At 34.1% G+C, this 21,672-nt stretch overlaps 5 protein-coding genes and 1 pseudogene across 5 annotated transcripts; 2 read left to right on the forward strand and 4 right to left on the reverse strand.

Annotated features, from left to right (window-relative positions):
- Positions 1 to 209: 209 nt before the first annotated feature.
- On the reverse strand, positions 210 to 2,076 carry LOC104781275 (ataxin-3 homolog). The gene is made up of 2 exons (XM_010505902.3): positions 1,630 to 2,076; positions 210 to 991 (listed from the first exon to the last, which is right to left on the reverse strand). The coding sequence occupies exons 1-2, from the start codon at positions 1,882 to 1,884 to the stop codon at positions 398 to 400; spliced, it is 849 nt and encodes a 282-aa protein (XP_010504204.2). The 5' UTR covers positions 1,885 to 2,076; the 3' UTR covers positions 210 to 397.
- A 328-nt stretch (positions 2,077 to 2,404) lies between these two features.
- On the reverse strand, positions 2,405 to 3,227 carry LOC104784056 (F-box protein SKIP22 pseudogene; annotated as a pseudogene).
- Positions 3,228 to 3,542: 315 nt separating this feature from the next.
- On the reverse strand, positions 3,543 to 6,895 carry LOC104781276 (protein NRT1/ PTR FAMILY 8.1). The gene is made up of 5 exons (XM_087511440.1): positions 6,425 to 6,895; positions 5,923 to 6,032; positions 5,320 to 5,537; positions 4,674 to 5,227; positions 3,543 to 4,594 (listed from the first exon to the last, which is right to left on the reverse strand). The coding sequence occupies exons 2-5, from the start codon at positions 6,026 to 6,028 to the stop codon at positions 3,760 to 3,762; spliced, it is 1,713 nt and encodes a 570-aa protein (XP_087367566.1). The 5' UTR covers positions 6,029 to 6,032; positions 6,425 to 6,895; the 3' UTR covers positions 3,543 to 3,759.
- Positions 6,896 to 14,056: 7,161 nt separating this feature from the next.
- On the reverse strand, positions 14,057 to 15,793 carry LOC104781277 (uncharacterized). The gene is made up of 3 exons (XM_010505905.3): positions 15,455 to 15,793; positions 14,450 to 15,079; positions 14,057 to 14,336 (listed from the first exon to the last, which is right to left on the reverse strand). Exons 1-3 carry the CDS (start codon positions 15,602 to 15,604, stop codon positions 14,181 to 14,183), a joined length of 936 nt encoding a protein of 311 aa, XP_010504207.1. The 5' UTR covers positions 15,605 to 15,793; the 3' UTR covers positions 14,057 to 14,180.
- Positions 15,794 to 16,424: 631 nt separating this feature from the next.
- On the forward strand, positions 16,425 to 18,424 carry LOC104784058 (F-box protein At3g62430-like). The gene is made up of 3 exons (XM_010509130.3): positions 16,425 to 17,465; positions 17,637 to 17,780; positions 17,867 to 18,424. The coding sequence occupies exons 1-3, from the start codon at positions 16,611 to 16,613 to the stop codon at positions 18,158 to 18,160; spliced, it is 1,293 nt and encodes a 430-aa protein (XP_010507432.1). The 5' UTR covers positions 16,425 to 16,610; the 3' UTR covers positions 18,161 to 18,424.
- A 273-nt stretch (positions 18,425 to 18,697) lies between these two features.
- LOC104781278 (FKBP12-interacting protein of 37 kDa) lies at positions 18,698 to 21,670 on the forward strand. The gene is made up of 13 exons (XM_010505906.2): positions 18,698 to 18,940; positions 19,049 to 19,110; positions 19,200 to 19,267; positions 19,363 to 19,399; positions 19,505 to 19,592; positions 19,681 to 19,745; positions 19,835 to 19,912; positions 20,016 to 20,063; positions 20,424 to 20,477; positions 20,808 to 20,969; positions 21,114 to 21,183; positions 21,268 to 21,323; positions 21,429 to 21,670. The coding sequence occupies exons 1-13, from the start codon at positions 18,868 to 18,870 to the stop codon at positions 21,468 to 21,470; spliced, it is 903 nt and encodes a 300-aa protein (XP_010504208.2). The 5' UTR covers positions 18,698 to 18,867; the 3' UTR covers positions 21,471 to 21,670.
- Positions 21,671 to 21,672: the final 2 nt, after the last annotated feature.

Genomic DNA, 21,672 nt, shown 5'->3' on the forward strand with positions numbered 1-21,672 from the left:
AAAAAGTTGGACTAGATGAATGAAATTTACAACACCATTTATTTTTGTCAACTGAAGTAATTTAATTACCTAGAAAATGTTGAAAAAAATAATATGAGACTGTATTTTCATTTTCAGATTTAAGTTCCAAAAGGTAGAATCTTTTATTCTCAATCTAATAAGTAGGATTGTCAGAATGTAAGTTTGGCTTGGGATTAACCAAAAGGAAATCAAGCAAAAAAAAAATTCACAAATCGTTTATTCTCTGTTTTCTTTAGATGTAAGGTATTTTTTTTCTCTGTTCTGTATGTAAACTGTTGTTGATATAACTATTGATAACAAACCAAAACAAAAGAAACAAATGTGAATATTCCCCTCCCAACCTCCATCAAATACGACTTGTTCTCTATTTCCTCTGCTACTTTTTTTCCTCGGTTTCCTTAGAAGTCCCTATAGCGCCGAGATTGGCCCCAGCCGCAGAAGCATCAAGCAAACTCGCTGCAATTGCTGCCTTCAAGTCATCATCTTCCATCTCTGAAAAAGCCTGCACTTCCTCACGTGACAATGCCTGATTTGGTCTTTGTTGATCTACATTGGCATTACTTCTGTTGGTGCTGGCAGAAGAAGAACCTTGTACTGAGCTCGTGTTCTTTATTATTCTCTCTGCATCTTCAGGAGAAAGCCACTGCCCAAAACTGTTGGAGGCTTCAGATGAAGACGACATGGGACATTCCTGTGGGAAGTTTCCTTTCACTATGAAGATACTCCATCCTGAGCCTTTGAGAGAGTCAAGAAACGCAGAGAGGTAGAACTTTGATAAATGTTGCGGGGCAGCGAGGAGGCTGTCAAAGTTATACCACTCGCCATTCACTTTCCTTATGCAAAACCAATGGTCATGCAAGTGGCATATGAAGGCGCTTTCAAGCTCAGGGTCTATCTGCGCAGGCTCTGCATCTGGACAATTGAGTGGAATCACTTGTAAATCCCACACTTCCAAAGCTTTTTGCAAGACCTGTCAATCAAACCAGAAGCTTTCTCAGTGAAAAGAATATGCATAGAGAAGATACATATACTTTGCACAACCTAGATGCACATGTTTGGAATGTTTTACCTCATCCAACTTCCACACAACCATTAATATCGCTTTTACTTTAGATGCTTATAATTGGGAAGTGAACCGCTACTCAAGTGGTTTGCAAGCAAAATTAACTTGTGTGGCAACAGACTTATCAACAAATTAGTTCTAAAGCCAAGAAACTACAGATAATACCTAACATATCCAAAACCAATGAGTCCCTAGATAACAGATACCTTATAATGTTCTTCCATCTCTCAGCATAAAAATGTTCGCACAACACCATTTACTAATCTCAATTCTACTTTAATCGATCATTAGCACTAAACGTTCATATATTCAATTGGTACCTTAAACCTCAAAACTCGAAGATAACCATTCAAAAGGTTTCCACTTTAGTCTAAACCAGCAACCAAATGAACTGTAAATTCGAAACCCTAATCATGCCTAAACTCACAAGAACAGAATAATAACAAGAGAGCTTGCAATTTCTGAATGTTGGAGACGACTCAGGGATTTTCAATTTGCATTAAAAAACAAGAAACACGAAATCAAGAAATCGAGATTCGTGTTACCTGGATACTAAAATCGCCGCCGAGGGAAACATTATGCGACTCCTCAGAGTAGAAATCGCCGGCCGAAAACCCACCGACCGCGGCGCCTTCAAGCATAACCTGACGCTCCTTACCGTCGAGATCTGCTGCGACGGCAGCCAAATCGAATTCGGAGAAGAAAGGTCCTTGCAACACCGTGTTGACGCAGTGTACGGCGCACAGATTCGACTCTTGAACCTCGTGATACAACATCCCTCCGTTGATCGTTCGTTCCATTGTCGATCTAAGATTTGAAACAAAAAAAAGACTTAAAAAGATTCGGTTTGTGAAATTATAAAAAATATTGCAGCGATGCGAAAGTCTCTCAAGAAGAGATTTGATAACGAAGCGATGAAGAAGAAGATGAAGTTAAACGAGAGGAGAGAGAGATCGCAAGTTACAGTGTAAACTTTTTAACCCTTTAAAAATATTTAAATTTGAGGCCTTTTCCTAATTTTGCTGATAAGCCCGAAGCTGTTTTCAATATAGGCCCAATCTTAAGTTTAAGTTTTACTTGCTTCCCAAGTTAGGTTTCTCCAAATTTTGCTGAAGAGGATTACTCTCGATTGTTTCTGAACACAATTGTTTCTGACAATCTCAAAATCATTCATTTGTTTGCTAGGAGGTGGTCAAAAAGCATTCAACAAAAAGGTCATAAAAGAGTTACCAATAATAGCAAGAACAAAGAGTTAAAAAGATCAAACATACTAGCGTCCAATCAAGCAGTTTTATTTGCCATATACACCTAATTCTCCTACCTTAATCAAAAGATTCATCACCGTTTCAACTTGAACACTTAGCATGTATGTGTTTTACTAGTGGCGTCCTCCATGATTCCATCTGGGACTAAAAATCTGTTCCCATCTAATGCGCCTTAACCTTTCTCGTTGGTGTTTCGTCCAAAAAGCAGCAAATTTTTCCTTCCAAGTAACTGTAACACCGGATCGAGTGATCACAACAACATTCTTAGCTTCTTTCAACCATTTCTCTTTCCACAAATCATCGTCTGATGTCAGATAACGCAACTCTGTACAAAGGCAAGCCAACTTTGCAAGACTTTCTCCAGGAAGATACTCTAGTATCTTCAGCTTTAGCTCTCTTGGTAAACGCATCAAACATGGTGGAGCTTTATCGCACAGACCAATCAACAACGGGATAACAAGACCGTACTTTACCATTCTCCAGAACATGGATACTTCGTGGTAGATCCTCGAAGAGCCTCCTTCTTTGTCAGGCTTCATAGGCACAAAACCACGCTTATCAAGAACAATCCTGTGCAGACTAGTCCCACTTAGAATTCCGTACACTACAACCATATAACCTAAGCTCTGAAACTTTACAGTAACGTACTCGATTGTATTGGTTTCCTTAGAGGTAACTAGCTCAGGCAGCGTATACCTTAGGGATACTGAAGGTAACTCCTTTGAAAAGCAAGACTTATCAGAGCCAGGATTGAACAAGACAAATCCAGATTCTAACATAAACGCATGAACTGACATTGACATTGCCAACGTAGTTAACTCACTGGTATCACCACATTTCTCCATCTATATATTTTTCTAGAAGAATGGTTTACAATGTTGTACGGTATAAGCTAATTCGATCTAGGGTTCACTATTAGGAACTAGGGTTCGATGTGCCTCACCCGTTTCGGAACAAGCTAATTTGATCTCCTGAACAGATGCAACAAAAGTAGAATGATCGAGAGAGTAATAAATAAGATCACCGGAAACGTTACTTCAAGAGATCGGAGAGTATCTCCTGCGGCGATGGTGCTAGGAGCTCGTCCTTACGATGACGTAACAGATCAACGGAGAAAGCGCTAATATATTGATCCGTAGCTGGAGATCTTAGGCATCAATTTTTATCATTTTCATATATATTTAGACATTGTATTCATCAACCTAGCCAAATACTTAATCAAAGAAACATTTTACATATAAGTCATGAAATATTCAAAAATACATAAAGCAAAGCAAAACCAAAACAGACCCAACCTAAATCACCAACAACTAGACCAAATATATAACATTTACAAGCGAAACATTTTTATACCATATCTTAACAAACACTGTTTTGTGACTCCAAATCTCTACGACACCAGTTCCTTCATCAATGTGCTCGTCCTACAGCTTTCTTGTACTTGTAGCGTTTTGATATCCAGAGGTACACTAAGAAGTTGAGGAAACTTAGTGTTGCCAGCAAGTAGAAAAAGTAATCAAGGTGGCCTCGGTTCAAGTTATCCGGTATCCAACCCGGTTTACCGTTCTTCTTCGTTACCTTCATCACAACCGTCACAAGAACCGTGCTTAAGTAGTTCCCCAACGCAACCGTGGTCAACGACAAAGCAGAGCAGAGACTTCTCATGGCATCAGGAGCTTGATCGTAGAAAAACTCAAGCTGTCCTATAAAGGTGAAAACTTCTGCACAACCGATAAGTAGATACTGCGGGATCTGCCAGAATATGGACATTGGGATCTGTTTCTGGTCATATGCATTGTGACTTTTGACGTAATCAAGCCTCACGACTTCAAGTACTCCTGCAGTGATCATGGCAAAGATTGAGATCACAAGACCTATACCCATACGTTGAAGCTGCGTAAAGCCTCGTTCATGGCGAGTGAACTTTCTTGCGAACGGGACAATGAACTGGTCGTAGACAGGAGTCCAGAATAGTACACTGACCGTATCGAAGAGTGAGAGTGAAGCTGATGGGATTTCAAAGTTTGGTCCCATGTGTTGGTCCAATGTGTTTCCTTGTAAGACAAACATTGTGTTCATTTGGCTGTACACTGTGGCGAACACTATCCCCGAGGCCCAAACTGGAAGAAGTGTGATTATGGACTTGAGTTCTTCAACTTGAGTAACAGAACAAAGTCTCCACGGATTCACTTCCCCGCCTTTGATGCTATCAGATTGACTCTCAACAGCTGCCTTGTCGAAGAAACTGAGATATTCAAAACTTTGATTAGTAAACAGAGTTAAAAGATTCAAACTTTATAGTTGTTAAAAGTTTTGTTTCTTACTTTAAGTTATCAGTGTGCACGAGTTTCCTGCTACCTTTGATGTTACTCTCATCATCTGCGGTTTCGAAGAGCAGAGACTTGTCCTCTGGTACCTTAACACGCATCTTCCGAAAAGCCGCAACTATAACCTGAAAGATACGTGTAAGAGGACTCCCTCCAGGTCTCTGAAGCCTGTAGAAACGGCTTCCCAAGAAGAAAAAGCCAACCGCAATGACCATTGCGACTGTTGGAACACCGAAACCCCATCCCCAACCAACGTTCATTTGTATCCAGACAAGAACTGTCGCAGCAATGAGTGCTCCAACGTTAATGGAGAAGTAAAACCAGTTAAAGAATGAACTCTTCTTGACCTTCTCAGCCTCATCATTCTCATCAAACTGATCAGCTCCAAAGGACGAAACACACGGCTTTATACCGCCTGTTCCAAGCGCAATCATGTAAAGCGCGACAAAGAAAACAGCCGTCTGACCCGAATTCGGATGACATGTATTGCCATCGCAGTTACCTGGTTTAAGTCCAGGAACTGAAGCTGATAATGTCAAAAGAGTCATACCCTTCAAGAAAAAAAACAAACGTGTTACTTCCATCAAAAGATTCACATTTTAATCAACCGATTTTAGTTAAAACAGAGCAAAGTAAAACTTACGGAGACATAGATGAAAACAAAGATTGCAATAGTCCAATATCGTCCAAGATAAGCATCAGCTAGAAAAGCTCCAATCAAAGGAGTTATATAACATGTTCCAGACCAATTCGTGACGTTATTTGCAGCCGTAGCATTGCCTTGATTCAGACGACTCTCGAGATAATTCACAAGGTTAGTACCCATGCCATAGTAAGCCAATCTTTCACAGCACTCATTTCCTACACAAAATTTTAACAAACACAAAAAAAAAAAAAAAAAAAAAATGGGACTTTATTTAGATAATAATAAAATAAACACACGACAGAATTTAAGGTTTCAACTCTTTTTTTATTTTCATCTTTTTCCATAGTGATTCTAGTAGTACAGTAGTAACTAACACCCACCAAACTCAAACATTTTCCAATATAATTTTAAATGGTCTCTCTATCATTTAATAAGATCCACTTTTTAATCATTACTTTTATTATTTACATATATATAATATTGTTTGTGAGTGGACATCATAAAAACAGGGGACCTGAGGTGATTGCTTCAGCTGGTCCTGATCCTCCCATAAGAGTATAAGGCAATAAAGAAAGGTTGGTGAAACGATAAGAAGGTTACCGAGGATGAAGCGGCAAGCCTTCCAATTTCCAGTTTTCTCCTTGTTTGCAGGATTTTTGTGAATATCAACAGTTCCATCTTCCGTATACACATCTTTTTCGTCCATATTCCTATAATAAATAAATAACAATTACTAGCTTTTTCAACAAAGATGTAACAACCAAACACACACCTAAAGATCCCTTTGAAAGATGTAAAAACCAAACACACACCTAATGATCCCTTTAACTAAAGCTCAATACTTGAGGTTTGAGCAGCAGCAAACCCTTGAAAAAATTCAACTAGCTAAGATTTCTAGATTTGGTCAATACAGTAAACTAGTAGATTATGAAGATGAAGCAAGTACGAAATTTTCATGGTCTGAATAAAAAGTTTCAGGGTCTGAAACACCCAGATGAGCTTAAGGGGGTGTAATGAACATAAAAGTAATTAAAAAAAAAAGATTCACACAAAGAAAAGAACAAGAGTATAAACAAGATTCAAGAAAAAGAAAAAGACAAACCTTTGTCCGAGACCAAAGTCGATAGTGACGGTGGCAGAGATGGCAGACGAGAAGAGATTTTATCGGACAGACTGTGAGAGAGAAAAAGAGTTGCCGAGGAATAACACGGCACTTGTCGTCGGTGTTGGTGTAAATGAGTATGAAGCTAAATAAAAAACAAAGAAAGCTCTGTTCTCAGCTTTATTATAATTAACATCCCATAAAAATAAAAAAGGAGCGTAGCGCTGTTCACTTTTCTTTCGATAATTTCAATTTAACGCCTCTTAAGTTTTGTAGTTTTCAGTTAGAGCCAATTTAGCTTTGTCAACATTTATTTAATTGTTTTGTTTTTTGACTCATAAGTATAAATAGACAATTAGCGAAGGATGTGGTAGAATAATTTAATACAGATCGAAAGATTTCTTCTCTCCAACAAACTTTTATAGTGGACGTAATAATATTGTCTTCTCATACTAAAAACAAGAAAGGACCAAGGTGTGAAAACAAAAGGTTAGTCATCGAATTCATGAAAATTTTGGATTTCTCCTTTAATTATTGTGTTCATACTTCGTAATCGTGTATCTTTTAATATTTTATCTTGAGTTCTAGATATCTTGAATTCAGCTTTTCCCTGACCAAAAAAAAAGAAAAAAAAGGAGAGAATAGGCTTAATAAAAACTCTTTTTCTATATAGACTTTTGGTGAAATTTTATTTAAACTACGCCAATATTCACACAGATTTTTTGCATTTATAATTTACTGTTTATATATTTTAAATGATTTTTTATACATAAATAAAATTAATGTTGATTTTGTTATATGCAATTATTAAGTGTGTTTACACATGTAACTGTCATATAGAGAGAATAGAAAATTAATGCATGGTTTATTTCATTATTTGTTCTTTTTATATTTAACTTTTTAACCAATAATATATAAATATATATATATATATATATGACATGCTGACAGCTGACAGGTGGTGGTCCGGTCTCAAGACTGTTTGATATATATCTCATTTCCCTATCCAAATCCCAACTCCCTAGATTGAAAACATTTTTCTAAATGGAATCAGTGGCATTTTTTCTTTTTTAAATGAGTAAAAAAGAAAGGCTTCAGTTGATAGTTCTGAAAAGTACGGTAGTGATGATATTTGAAAGCTAATGGTGTTTTGGATTTGCTTTCGCTGAAATAAAAGAGATGTAAATTTGACAATTGCTACTAAAATAACCGTTGATCAAAAAGTTTCACCACGGACGTATATAACTTTAAAAATGCATGTGTATCGATATAGTTGATATAGTTGACATAGTTGGATCCTATTATCTACGACGATTTGTTGACTTGAACTGTTTGATCCAAATGATTAGCTGTTATTTATTTATGTACTTCTATAAAATACCCAAAAATATATATAGAAAAACAAAAAGTAACTAGCTCGAAACTGAAAAAAAAAAATAACTTAACCCATATTAAGAGGTACACTTAAAACTATCTGATCAATTTTGATGTTCTATTTAGAACTCAAAACATGTTTAACCATAGAAATGTTTTTTCGAAAATTAGTGCCAAATGCAAAAAGAAAAAAATATGTATGTCGTTTATTATTAAAAAGAAATGTTCTTTTTTAACAAAATTCCAAAACACTATATAAAAGAGCTTGTTTTTAGGCCATAATAGATTAGTGTACTACTTCGATTCTTTTTTATTTTATTTCATTATAATTCTTACTTCACGCATCCCTATTCTCTTGACTCTTCTAGTCTACTTTTCTTACATAATCAGTTACCAATATACTTTTGAATTACATTAACTACTTGTTGGGGATGTGACATTAAGAGTTTCGTAAGACCATAATATTTTTGATCTGGGTTTTGTGCCACGGACCCGAGTGTCGCCAGTTTGAAAAATTGGGTTGCAAGGTTTTGTCAAACGGAGTGTCGTGGTGAACAACACTTGGTCCGCAAAATTTACCAAAACACTTAAGAGTCCGGAAAAAATTAGCACCACATTAAAATGACGAACACCGTTTTATTTTTGTGTCATAGATATAAAAGAATTTGTTTATGTGTGTTTTAAATTCTTCGAATCATCTCGAAGATTAATTTTTTAAAGATTGGATTATCTTGTAAGCAAAAAAACACAGTGCCGCTGACTTAAAGAGATACTGAGATCCAATGCATTATTTTAACATTGCTTGTAGAATTATGTGTTCACATGTGGTTTAGTCATTAATTAGTAAGTAATCTTTAATTAGTTGTCTGAACTAATCATTAATATCCGTTGATACATTTTAAAATAATGGTCAAATTAATGGCATGTTTCACAGCTTGATTTCGATAGATATTGGCCAGCAAAGCTCTATAGCAACTCACTGTTGATCTTCTCACACTCGGAACTATCGACTTTAAGAAACAGAGCAACAAACAGAATCCGTTTGTAAATTCCTAACAAACACAGTTAAAACTCTAAGCATACTCTCCAGTCTCCCCTAACCAGCTGATATTTCAAACCATGTCTACGACCTAAACTGAGCAGAGCACACCTAAAATTACAAGACCAAAATGTAATATAGGAGTCCTAAATGAACTAATAAATAAGACTTCGACGTTGATATGAAAGGTTGTTGCGAGGTCCAATTGCAATAGAATAGTATAGGAGAATTCAAAATTCTCGTCAGATCTATAAATTAGAATATGAAGCACTGTAAAAGATAAATACTTAATGCAATATAATCACTTGATAGATCCACAAATCAATGATGTGCAATTATATAGCAATTTGGATCATTCATATTTGATTATTTCACGGGATCATAGAAGTTGACATTTTGATTCCTGTCTATATCACCCATTGATTCTTCAAATCCAAATCAGAAAAACCATTTATGTGCTTCAATTCCAAGCATTCTTTTTTCTTTCTTTTCTGAATTTTTATAATATTTAACTAAATAAAATAACGTTTATATACAAAGTTAAGGGGGAATAAATGAAAAATAATGAAACATTCTTAGAATTTATTGGCAAGTTTAATTCTGTGTATTATTTTCAGTTGTAGTTATTTCAGAAATCAGGACTCTCACATCATGATTCTAGACGCTCTCTAGATGCCAGATTAGTTCTCTAAAGAGGAAAAGCTAGCTAAAACGTATACTTAAGAGCTGATTGAATCTCTAGAAATTAAAGGCTAAAAGGTGATCTAAGTATCACTATCGATGACAACCTTTTTTCCATTATTTTTTTTTAAACTTTTGTAACAACTTTTAAAAAGTTTCCACTAATCTCACAACAGATCAAACCTGAAGCAAGAGTAGTTTTATCAGAGATTTGTTCTGATATCAGATAAAATCAATAAAGTTAATTTGCATTAAAAAAATTATACATATGAAATTTGTTAATGAGATTTGGGCTTTACTACTCATGACGATCACACGAATATAACACTAATCAAATCCAAAATAGCTGAGTGTATATGACGCTTGAATTTTCACAACTTCATATATTCTTAATTTCAGACTTCCAATTCCATTTATTTTTTACATACTCGACATGAGCTGCATTATTTAGTACGACCACGTACTTATTATAGTTCAGGCTTGTACAATAACCAACGGCGTTGAGTGCTTTAATATCGGATTTTAATCTCTCTCGCCCCTTGCATCTAAATTTTCATTCTATCTAGCTTCCCTGACAAAGAAAACTAGATCATAACGTGCGTTATACCGCGGAACAAATTTTTATATAGTATATTTTGATTTAAATTTTCATTTATCTAATTTCTTTAATTTGAAATTTTCTATATTGTATTTTGATTTAAATTTTCATTTATCTAATTTTAAAAATTTGAAATAATTCTTATTTGTGATAAGAAATTGTTTGATTATCATGATTTATATTTTTTAAAAATTATATAACCTGTTTCTTAGTTGTATTTCCAAACTAAATGTGTTTAATTTATATTTATTTATTTTCAAATTTAGATTTATTTTTGAAATTTACTTATTTTATTGGAGTTTATTTAATAATTTTTAAGATTGCATAAACTAATCCTAGTTAAATCAGTTTATTCGATATATCTTGTATTGGTATTGTTAAAAATAGTAAAATAAGGATTTAACTGGTGTTTAAATATTAGATTAATGACACTTTAATTTATAGTAATATCGATTCAAACCCGTCCCATCATACAAACCATCATGCAATATAACCCGTTTGTGTTATTTTAAAATTTTAATATATTTAAATATTCATAATTTTAGAAATTCTATTAAGTTTAGATATATCAGTTTAAAATTCTACTATACAGGGTAGAATTAAAACAAAATCAACTTTACAAACCAAACTAATCATATATAAATTTTAAATTTGGATTCTTATTAAGTGAAGCTTTTGGTTTATTCGGACATAGTTTTATTTTGATTTTATAATAATAAGACTCTGAATTTTATCTAAATATTTTAGCCCAAGTGGCTTGGTGAATACACCATTATAGTAATATCGATTCAAACCGTCCCATCATACAAACTGTCGTGCAATATAACCCGTCTGTGTTATTTTAAACTTAAAGTATGTTTAAATATTCATAATTTTAGAATTCTATTAAGTAAAGATATATCAATTTAAGATTCAACTATATTGGGTAGAAATAAAACAAAATCAACTTTACAAACCAAATTAATCATATATAAATTTTAAATTTGGATTCTTATTAAGTGAAACTTCCGGCGCATTCGGGTTTAGATTTATTTTGATTTTATAATAATAAGATTCTGAATTATTATCTAAATTTTTTAGCTGAAGTGGTTGGTGAACACACAATTTATATTTATAGAGTAATATATGTCCGTTTTTTAAAATTTGAGTCATAATATATGCAGAAAAATTTAGATTTTTAATGATTTCATGTATTATATGATGATTCAAAAAAATTAAAATTAAAAGCAAATTTAGATGAAAGAAGAATCAAATTTAAATTTTAAACAAATATTGCCTTTAATTGTTTTTCTATAATTTTAAATAGAATCATGAGTTAAATACATTAGTGAATATTTAAGGTAACAAATTAATGGCTTAAACAATAAATTATGGCATGCCTGTAAATAAATCCAACTACAATATTTATTTCATAAAACTGCTGCAAAAATACTAGTATAGATGTATTTAAATGTTTATTTTTATTTTGATAATCAGTAAAAGACTAATAAATTTATGGTTTTTTATATATTTACAGACCCAACCTTATTTTGGATCTAAATCCATATTTTTCAGATATTCATATCAATTTCGGATCTTAAATCCCCAAATCTTTGACAAAACCCTAATTTCTTTATTCTTTTTTTTTTCTTTTCGTCTTTCTTCTTCTCCGACTCGAGTCGACAGTTACAGAGAAAAATCAATCTCGTTACATCTTTTTTCTTCTCTTCTTCTCTCGATACTCTTTTATCTATTTCTTATCTTTTTTGTCGTCTGTTTCTCTCAATCCTCTTTCTTCTTCTCTTTGGAGAAATCCGCCGTGAGAAATCAAAATTCATCATAAGAAATTGAAATTTGTCGTTCGTTTCCTCTCAGCTGTCGGTCATTGTAAGCCCTTCTCTTTGTTTCTTTCTTTTGATTCCTAATTCGACTAATTGTTGGGTATAGTTCTCTGAATTGTGTGAAAATGATTTGAATTTTGTGAGTTCTGAGTTTGGAAAATGTGTTTGTAAAATAATTTCATGAACTGTGTTAAAAAAACATTTATTTCTTATAATTATGTAGATAGATAATGAGATTATGTGAGTTTGTGTTCGGATTGTGAGTTTCTGTTAGGATTGAGTTTGTGAGATTGTGTGAGTTTGTTTTTATGTTTGGATTGTGTGAGTTTATCTCTTTGCTTTTAGATAACGAGATTGTGTGAGTTTATTTAGATAATGAGATTGCTTTTGAAAGTTTGATATTAAATTTATTGTTGCAGGGTTTAATGCAAGAGGTAGTGAAAGCTCACCAGAATCCAAAAGACTAAAGCTATTGGAGATACCAGGTAAAAAATTTAGTGGATGGTGTCGTTGAAGATCAAGTAGGAAAAACTGCTTCGGTGATGGTAAAGAGAACAAGAAGCTCCGAGAGAGAAAAGGATGCTCCGTCCGTTAAAGTTCCATAGTACTCCTTTCACGACTGGGAAAAAAAAAGTTATCTTTGTTTGTGTATTTTAAAACTCGGATGTGAATTTGGATATTTGTATTTTGTGTTTATGCAACTGGTATTTTTAGGGACAACTATGTTCTTAGGTTATTTAACAAATGTAATATTTTGGTACAGCTGAGTAAATCTAAGTGCAACTATGTCTTCGAAGAAATAGTTATCTCATTTGAAAATTATTTTGGTACAACTAAGTAAATCTAAGTACAACTATGTATTTTGTGTTTAACCTTTTGCGCCGTCAAAAGACTAGATTGTGACATCTGGCGCCGTCAAAGAACTGACATGTGTAAAATTAATCTTTTTTTCTCGGCAAATAGTTGTTTAGTTGTACACAGTTGTACAAAAATGAACATAGTTGTTCTTTGTTCTATAAACCACAAAAATTAGTTGAACTTTACTCTAAATCAATTTTTTTTGTTGTATCTATGATATTACGTAATCAGAATACATTTACTATGTTATCTTGTATTTAAATGTTTGAAACCACCATTATTTCTTGATTTTCATAATTTTGTGGTTGTTATATACAAAGTAACTTTAAAAGACTAAGGTTGTTTATGTAAGAATTTGGATTTCTATGATTTAGATTTGTTTTTTACATGTGAAGTAGATCTATATGTTAAAATTTTGTGGTTGTTATATATGTAATCTTAAAAGACTAAGTTTTTATATCTGGTTCTAAGTTTTCTAATTTAATAAAATTCTGCAAATTAAGCAAGGCAATATAATATAGTTGTACTAGTTGTATTTAGTTGTACCTAAATAAAACAACTCAAATTTGTACAAATACCACAATGAAATTAACTAGAGTTGTACCTGTTAAAACTTAGTTGTATGAAACATAACAAATAAGTTTCACAGACAAATACAAACACAAACACTTTAATTTCTAAAATAATCATAATGAGAGAAATCAAAAAATTAATTTGGTATTCCCTTATAGTTCGTGAATGAAAAAAGGAAAGTAACTAACTCTCAGATTTTTCATAGGCTCATCTACCCTTATCTTACTACATATCTTCTCAACCAACTTAGCATATGATACATCACTAGTGATGTCTTCATAAGAAAAGAATACATTTCTTTATTTTTTCTTGAAATCCATCGTATATTTTCTCTGATACTTGAATAGTATCCATCATAAAGAAAGCGTATGACTAAAGTATTTTCATTTTCAACTGCAAAAGAAAGAGAAATAAAACAGTCTCTAATTTTACATTTTTCCGTAGCAGTCCATAAACATAGTTGTACTCATTTGTCTCAGTTGCACCAAATTTTTGTATTAGTAGTTTTCTATATAATTGTAATGTAACTTGTAACCAATGGTCCCAGTTGTCTCATATCTGCAATTCCCAATTTTTTCTACAAATCTCGCATTTTTTATGGGTTAATGAGAGAGGAGAGAGAATGTTTATTATATTGGTTATTTTATTTCTTTTTTTTAAAATTTAAATTTATAATATAATATAAGAAGGATATAATGAGATTTTGATAATATTGAAAAGGATAGGCATAGCGAGAATAAATTGGATTTGGAGCGAAAGGGGCTAGAGAGATTAAAATCCTTTAAGATCAAATAACTAATATGATTCATCTTTTTATGCCTCGTCTTCACTAGTATTTTGTTTCTTATTTTGTCTGTCTCCTTCATCTGATGGTTGTCGTCTCTCTTGTTTTCTTCCAACCTCCGTTGGCAGCAAGAGATCTTTTTTACTATCTTCGGCCAGTACTTGATCAGATTCGCATTTCACTTCCTGCACAAATAAATTATTAATTAAAACATAAGCAACAATATTGTTATTTTAATGTGAAAGTTAATTATGCTTTTAACATACTGGATGATAGCTTAAGATGTTTGTAATCATACCGGAATTTTTCCAACAAGCATATGAGCCTTGTAGAAAACATCTTTAACTTGGTTTTCATCACCCCAAGCCTCCTCAAACTTGGTTATTAAATCTTCATTTATAAGCTCTACACCTTTCTCCTTGGCCTTCATCGCGGGCTGCCACGATCTCAAGAACCCTATAAATCCTTTAAGCGAGAGTTTATGAGGAATGTTAAGAGTTATAGGCTCTCCTTCGGACCCCATCCCTATGCTCTCAAAAGGAAACGTCAACGTTTTATAACCGTCAAATGCCAAATTCATGATAGGAGTTCTATAAGGTAGAGTAGAGTCCACAAGGCGCTTCATTATGGGATCGACCTCAGGCGAGATAATGATATCGTTGTATACCCAAACGGCAATTAGGCCTCCTTCTTTGCGAAGAACACGTTTTGCTACATTGTAAAATGTGGTGAGGTCGAAGAAATGGACAGCTTGTGCAGCAACTATGAGATCAACAGAGTTTTCTCCCCCGATTAGAGCCACCATCTCATCTTCTGACATGATCGTGATTGGAGTGTGATGGTAACTGATTCTTGAGTGTTTGATTGCTCGTTTGAGTTGTTCTTCGTTTATATCGGTAGCCACAACATTCTCGTAATGCTCCACAAGCTGTAAAGATATATATATAGATAGTTCTTGGTATTGTCAAGACTACAGTACGTATTATAATATGATGAAATATATCTATTTTTGCTATTATATACGTACAAATATATGCTGATTATGCTATATATCTATGATTTATCCACGTGGTCTCATATATGGTTGATGAATATTTTGTGAATCTAGTGAGAAAGTACCAACATACAGTAATTGACATGGGTCGACAAAAGAGCCCTCCTAAGTGTACATTTAGTTGCTGGGCTTATTACTTATTAGCATAATCGCCGTATCACAAATCATACTAACTTGTTCTTACAACTGTAAGAAGGTTTTAGATTTTCCGAGATCTAAAGAAGATAGAATTAGAAAGTTGATAATTACCCCAATAGCAGCCTGACCGTTACCAGTTCCAGCATCCCAAGCAAACTTGTGGTCCTGTGTCCGTGCGGCAATCTTCTTGTACCAATCGATGGGATATCTAGGCCTTGCGTCGAGATAAGCTTTAGCCTCGTTTTCTGACAAGGCAGCCATTTTCCTCTTCCTCTTCTCCTCTCTTCTTGCTTCCTTAGCTTGCTTTGTTTTTTATATACAACTCTCTAGTTTTGTGTACTCACTCTTATTTGTATTAATATATTATGAAAAAGTGTTGAATGAAGTCCAAATTGGCGAGAGGTAAAGTTTCACTATAAATAAGTCCTTCCAAAGGAAGCCGTGACCTTCAAGGACTTCTCTGTTTTAATATATATATATATTGGTTGAACAAGACAAAACAGTGTCAGTATATAAGTAAAACATGTGACGTTCCATGAAATGATAGAGGAAAAAAAAAGATTTCTGAAAAATCCATGATTTTTGGACTTTTTTACTCCTTTCATTGTCTCAATCAAAATTTCTTGATTTCAATAACCTCTAAAATGATTTGTTGGAAAGAAAAAAAAACAAATCTTGGTAAGTTTTTGGCAATACGTCTTTTTACATTCAAGAACAATCAAAGTTACAGTAAAATTTAATGGACTAGTATGATTTGTGTTCTTCTCTCGTCAATGTCAAGGTCTCTCATCGATAATGATACAATCATACGATTCTTTTAGATGCAATTAGAGTGAATACTACACTGGAAAGGAAAAAAGGACTAAAATCTCACTAAGTGACGAACTATCAATTTCAAAATTTATCAAACAAACAAAATATATATATGGCTAGAAACAATTCGAGGAAACTGTGTTTTGTGAATAAATAAATAAAAATTCTGGTTTCAACTCATAATGGGCTCGGTTATGGGCTTATCTATTGGGTTAGTTTTACGAAGATAAGTGAGGATATAAATGAGAATTAGATGAGAGTCTCTTAGTTTTTTTTTTTTTACTCTTTTCTTTCTTGACGAGAGCAGAGTATCGTTGCTCTGTTCTTGTAACTGTAACTCCGACGAGTTTGTTCTGGGGTGGTGTGTGATTCCGAATCTACATCCGCTAAGTTCTGGTTCACCTTAGATTGCGTTTCTTGATCGCTTTTGAGTTGGAGTACGAGTCGTGAAATCATGAGTGAGATCGTGAGAGTTCAAGAGATCAGTTCCAAGTCTGAACACCTAAAGATAGCGTCCAAGAACTGCTTGAATCAGATTACTATCATATCGAATGTTTCTTCTTCTGATCGCTCGTTTCAATCTAATGGAAGCTTCAAAGACTTCGTCTTCGTGTTATTGGCTCGACGTGATAGTTACCGTATAAGGAGGTTCTCTTTGAAACTGCGATCAATGGATTTTGATTCAGTTACGTACAATCTTCTCAATGATTGCTTAAGAAACGTGTTGAATCGACGTGTTTTGGTTCTTGAACTGGACGTAAATGTCAATGAAGGTTACGCACTGCCATCTGAAGTGTTCACTTGCAAGAAAGTTGAGAAATTGAGACTAGGGTCTGGTTTTGTTATTGAAAACGTCCCTAAGACGGCTCTGCTTCCAGCTCTGAAGACTCTTCTTCTTGATAAAGTTAGTTTCAATGATACTAATGGTGATTGTGCGTTTACAAGGCTTATTTCTGCTAGCCCTGTGCTTGAGGAGTTAGTCATATACAGGAACGACAGTGAAGATTGGAAATGGTCTCGCATTGTGGTTAGCCAGATCCTTAAGAGACTTACTTTTCGAGGTGGAGGTTGGAGAGATCATAGTGGATGTAGTTTTGAGCCTATTAGCTTTGATACTCCGAGTCTTGAATACTTCGAATACTTTGATATTCTCCGAGATGAGTATCCAGTTGTTAATCTCAACTCACTTGTTGAAGCTAAGCTAGAACTTTATGTTTTTCTTGGTGGTGATCACTACGATGCTAGGAATCTTGTGAAGGCCTTAAAGAATGTTCGGATTCTGAGCGTTGGCGCTGTTGACACAATGCATGTAAGTGATCTCTATTGTTTCTCTTTAATATGTTACTGCAGCTTAACAACTAGAGTATCTAGCTAGGAGGAACCATTGAGATACGAAAATCATAATCTTGCTAGACATTAGAATGATTTAATTTGTTGAAGTTATGACTGACTAAAGTTGTCTGTTTAAACTCTGTTTCAGGTGTTTAATACCTTCAAAAAAAAAGTACCAGTGTTTGAAAACCTGAATCATTTATCAATTAGCACTGAATTAGCTTCTGTCTGTTGGGATGCTGTGCCAATTCTGCTTGAGAAATCTCCAAATCTGAAGACTCTCACCGTTGAGGTATGACCAAAGACACCCCCTAAAAGTATATATTGTTTAAACAAAAGAATCAAAAACTCTGACAAAATCTTCCTTTTTTTTTCAAGGCTTTGCATTACAATACTCAAGACCGTGGGGATGTGAGCTCTGTTTGCAAATGCTTGGATGGCTATTATTTCCTATCGTCATGCCATATTAAGGTTCTAAAGATAACAAAGTTCAAGGGAGATATCGGAGAGATGGTGCAAATAAAGCATGTATTGGAGAAATTGCCGCGTCTTGAGCTGTTGGAACTTCATGGTCAGGCAAGCAGAAATGACTTAAAGCTGAAGATCATGATGCGTCTCCTAATGCTTCCTAGAGCTTCGTCAAAATGTAAAGTCAAGGTCAAGTTTTCTTGAACAAACATCAGTTTGTTCCCCTTAACATGATCTTCCATATCTTCTGATAAGAGAAAACATGAGAACTGGGTTTGTTTAAAATAGTGTCTTTCCTTGATAGAACAGCTTGACATTGTTTTGGCCATCTCTCAGACTCTCACTGTTGTTGTGTCGTTTCTAAAGCTACATTAGGTCTTTCATTTACTCATTTTGTGTTGCATGTTACTTGTATACACAGTCAATATTTGGCAATTTGGTGAATGGAATATGATATGACTGATGTTATCTTCTGCTCTAATAACATTTTAGTTTAGATGATTTTATCAACTTATACAAAACGAGTAAAGTCTCTGTATAGGCAACACAACGATTCATTAACCACACTCTAAATGTTACACAACTCGAACCATCACCCCAAAATAAAAGAAGAAAAAAAGGTAGACATTTCACCTAGTAAATAATGAATCTGTTCATAAGACAAAAAAAAAATAATGAATTTGTGCAAAAAACATAATATAATTCCACGTATAATATGGGTTTTATTTAATTAAATATAATAATTCCAGTGAAAAGAAAAAAAACCGCGGATCCAGAACGTGACCCGGGTTGACCACGTTCTCCACTTTTTCCCCAAATCTAAAACCCTAAATTCTCAATTGCCGTCGCTCTCGTCACACTCTCCGTTCACTTCACCAGCGACAATCCCCGTTGAAATCTCTGTGCTTCCAATGGAGTTTTCCTTACAAGAAGACGATTTTGGAGGATATTATTCCGCTGCTGCAAATGCCTCCAGGGCTTCAGGTCGGTCTCCAACATTAATTGATTCCTCACGATTTTTTTTTTGTGTGTGTGTGGTTAGATTGGAGTTAAGTTTTTTTTTTCTCATTGTTTTCTATCTCTATCATTCAGGTAATAAAAGAAGCTTCGGTGATCTTGAAGACGATGAAGATGATATCTTCGGATCAAAAAAGGTCGGCCTTTTTTCAAATTTTTTTACATTATCAGAAGTTCAGTTTTTGCTCATCTGCTTGATCAATTGTTGAAAATTATCGCTATTTAGGGTCGAACTAAAGTGGAGGAAGCAGCACCTGGTGTTGCTACTGGGATGATTTTGTCACTCCGAGAGAGGTTTTTTTTTTTTTTTTTTTTCAAATCTTTGTGTGCAAAGCTTACGAATTTTATGTATAGTCCTAACCTTGTTCTATCCTCTTTCTCTTTGGCAGTCTTCAGAATTGTAAAGATGATCTTGCTTCATGTCAAGTATTGTTACTATTCTCTTCTCTATTTTAGTTAATACTATTGCTGCTGTTTACAATTGCATCTTGTTTTTTTTTTGTATCTAACTATATGTTTTTTTTTTGTTAGAATGAGCTTGAATCAGCCAAGACAGAGATTCAGAAGTGGAAATCAGCGTTTCAGAACGAGTCCTTTGTTCCTGCTGGAAAATCTCCTGGTTAGCCTCTCCATTACAATGTTGGTTTGCGTATTTGTTTATGTAATGCTAATTATTGATTACTCAAAATGATTCTGTTTGGTTTCAGAACCTAGATTTCTGATTGACTATATTCAAAACCTAAAATCGTCTGAGAGATCTTGGAAAGAACAGGTTGGCATTTGAGTAATAGGTTGTGTATTTATCAATATGAAGGTCTTGGATTTTTCATATATGGTTTGATGGGTTATTTCTCTTTTCAGTTAGAAATTGCAAAAAGAAAAGAAGCTTCTTGCATTGTACAATATGCAAAACGGGAACAGGAAATGGCAGAGTTGAAGGTATTTCTCAAAGAACTCATCGCCTAAATGATATCCTCGTTGCCTTTCATATGTTTTCTTGAACATTACATAAAAAAATGTCTTCTTTGATTTGTAATTTTAGTCAGCTATTCGCGATTTGAAATCTCAACTCAAGCCAGCGTCAATGCAGGTACGCCTCTCCACATGTTTTCATTCTGTAATAAGTTACATAATTATGGCAACTAAATAAACCATGAAAATTAGTTGTTGAAGAAACTTTAACTTCTAGGTATAGGCCTCTTCTTTATGTCATAGTGTTCCTTTGAGAATTTTCATCCTCGACCTTGATTCATGTCGAGGAAAAAAATCTCCTTGTCCTGTACTTTCTCTGGTCTGAATATGATGATATGCAATGTTCCTTGTAATCCTATTCCTGGTGCCTAATTAAGTCTGAGATATATGGCTATAATGTCAAATCACACTAGTCATCTAGCAGCTCTAAATGATCAGATAGGAGTCTACTTAAAATATTATTGACTTAACTTTGTAGGCGAGGAGGTTGTTGCTGGATCCAGCAATTCATGAAGAATTTTCACGCCTGAAGGTTAGCACCTACTCTTTTTCTATTTGGCGTTAGACTACCCTATCATAAGTATGTAATTGTGGTAATATATTCTTAGATAATCCAAACTTGTTGCTACTAGACTAAATTCTTCTTGAGTTATGAATGGCCTGAAATAAGATTACTTTATAACTTATACCTTATGCTGTCTTCATTTAGAGAATACTGGTATAAAATCAGTTTGTTTGACTTTCTCTTACTTAGGTCACGAGTACAGTTGCGGATGAAATCTCCCAACATTTTTTATAATTGTTGCAAACTTGAGATGAAATGAGTAAATGAAGCTTGACCTCAAATATCTGGTTAATGCAGAATCTAGTTGGGGAAAAAGACAAGAAGATAAAGGAACTCCAGGATGAGAATGCAGCACTTGCTTTTACTACTCAAGGCAAGATGGGAAAAATGCTTATGGCAAAATGCAAAACCCTGCAAGAGGAAAACGAGGAGATTGGGCACCAAGCTGCTGAAGGAAAGGTATAAGCTTGTTCTACTCTCAGTCTTTACTCTGGAATTATTCGGATTATAGAAGCAATAGCCAGTCGTCTTCATCTATAGAACATGATTTCCTGAAAAGGGTAAGACAATTGATATTTCCCTATGTTCATGTTGTATTTACAGCTTCATGAACTAGCGATGAAGCTTACAATGCAGAAGTCTCAAAACGCAGAGCTTAGAAGTCAATTTGAAGGTAAAGTAGTCATATGTTGATGTCAGATTTAGCAAAAGATTCTTCTACAGATAGAATTTGGAATTGAGGTTTTGTGGATTGCAGGACTGTTCAAACACATGGATGAATTAACAAACGATGTTGAGAGATCAAACGAAACGGTAATTTATCCTCTGTCTTTATCCATCCTATTACGAGTTTTTTCTTAATACGGGAGATTGATTATGGTTTTTTTGTTGGAAATGGGACTTTGATGAATCTCTCAGGTGATAATATTGCAAGAGAAATTGGAAGAGAAAGAGAAGTAGATAGAGAGAGTAAAGAAAGGTATGGAAATTGTTGTGCCTGATGTTGTAGCAGGTGACAACAAGAATGATGAAGTTGTTGAAATTGATGAAGATGCCAAAGAAATTGATGGTGGAGAATAGAATATTAGCGTATCAAACAGATGTTTTGTACATTTTGAAAGTTTTAAAATCACATTTTAATTTCATTTTATATCTCTGCATC

The sequence above is a fragment of the Camelina sativa genome, chromosome 4, assembly GCF_030686135.1.
Source record: "Camelina sativa cultivar CO46 ecotype springtype chromosome 4, ASM3068613v1".
Lineage (NCBI taxonomy): Eukaryota > Viridiplantae > Streptophyta > Magnoliopsida > Brassicales > Brassicaceae > Camelina > Camelina sativa.

Excerpts from the sequence above, each read along its gene's own strand:
- LOC104781275 (XM_010505902.3), bottom strand. The coding sequence starts at position 1,884 with ATGGAACGAACGATCAACGGAGGGATGTTGTATCACGAGGTTCAAGAG. Across the intron at positions 992-1,629 it reads GCGGCGATTTTAGTATCCAG|GTCTTGCAAAAAGCTTTGGA; the intron begins GTAACACGAATC and ends TTTGATTGACAG.
- LOC104781276 (XM_087511440.1), bottom strand. The coding sequence starts at position 6,028 with ATGGACGAAAAAGATGTGTATACGGAAGATGGAACTGTTGATATTCAC. Across the intron at positions 5,538-5,922 it reads GGCTTGCCGCTTCATCCTCG|GAAATGAGTGCTGTGAAAGA; the intron begins GTAACCTTCTTA and ends AATTTTGTGTAG. Across the intron at positions 4,595-4,673 it reads GTGCACACTGATAACTTAAA|TTTCTTCGACAAGGCAGCTG; the intron begins GTAAGAAACAAA and ends TGAATATCTCAG.
- LOC104781277 (XM_010505905.3), bottom strand. The coding sequence starts at position 15,604 with ATGGCTGCCTTGTCAGAAAACGAGGCTAAAGCTTATCTCGACGCAAGG. Across the intron at positions 15,080-15,454 it reads ACGGTCAGGCTGCTATTGGG|CTTGTGGAGCATTACGAGAA; the intron begins GTAATTATCAAC and ends ATATCTTTACAG. Across the intron at positions 14,337-14,449 it reads TGCTTGTTGGAAAAATTCCG|GAAGTGAAATGCGAATCTGA; the intron begins GTATGATTACAA and ends TTATTTGTGCAG.
- LOC104784058 (XM_010509130.3), top strand. The coding sequence starts at position 16,611 with ATGAGTGAGATCGTGAGAGTTCAAGAGATCAGTTCCAAGTCTGAACAC. Across the intron at positions 17,466-17,636 it reads GCGCTGTTGACACAATGCAT|GTGTTTAATACCTTCAAAAA; the intron begins GTAAGTGATCTC and ends ACTCTGTTTCAG. Across the intron at positions 17,781-17,866 it reads TGAAGACTCTCACCGTTGAG|GCTTTGCATTACAATACTCA; the intron begins GTATGACCAAAG and ends TTTTTTTTCAAG.
- LOC104781278 (XM_010505906.2), top strand. The coding sequence starts at position 18,868 with ATGGAGTTTTCCTTACAAGAAGACGATTTTGGAGGATATTATTCCGCT. Across the intron at positions 19,111-19,199 it reads ATATCTTCGGATCAAAAAAG|GGTCGAACTAAAGTGGAGGA; the intron begins GTCGGCCTTTTT and ends ATCGCTATTTAG. Across the intron at positions 19,593-19,680 it reads TCCTGCTGGAAAATCTCCTG|AACCTAGATTTCTGATTGAC; the intron begins GTTAGCCTCTCC and ends GTTTGGTTTCAG.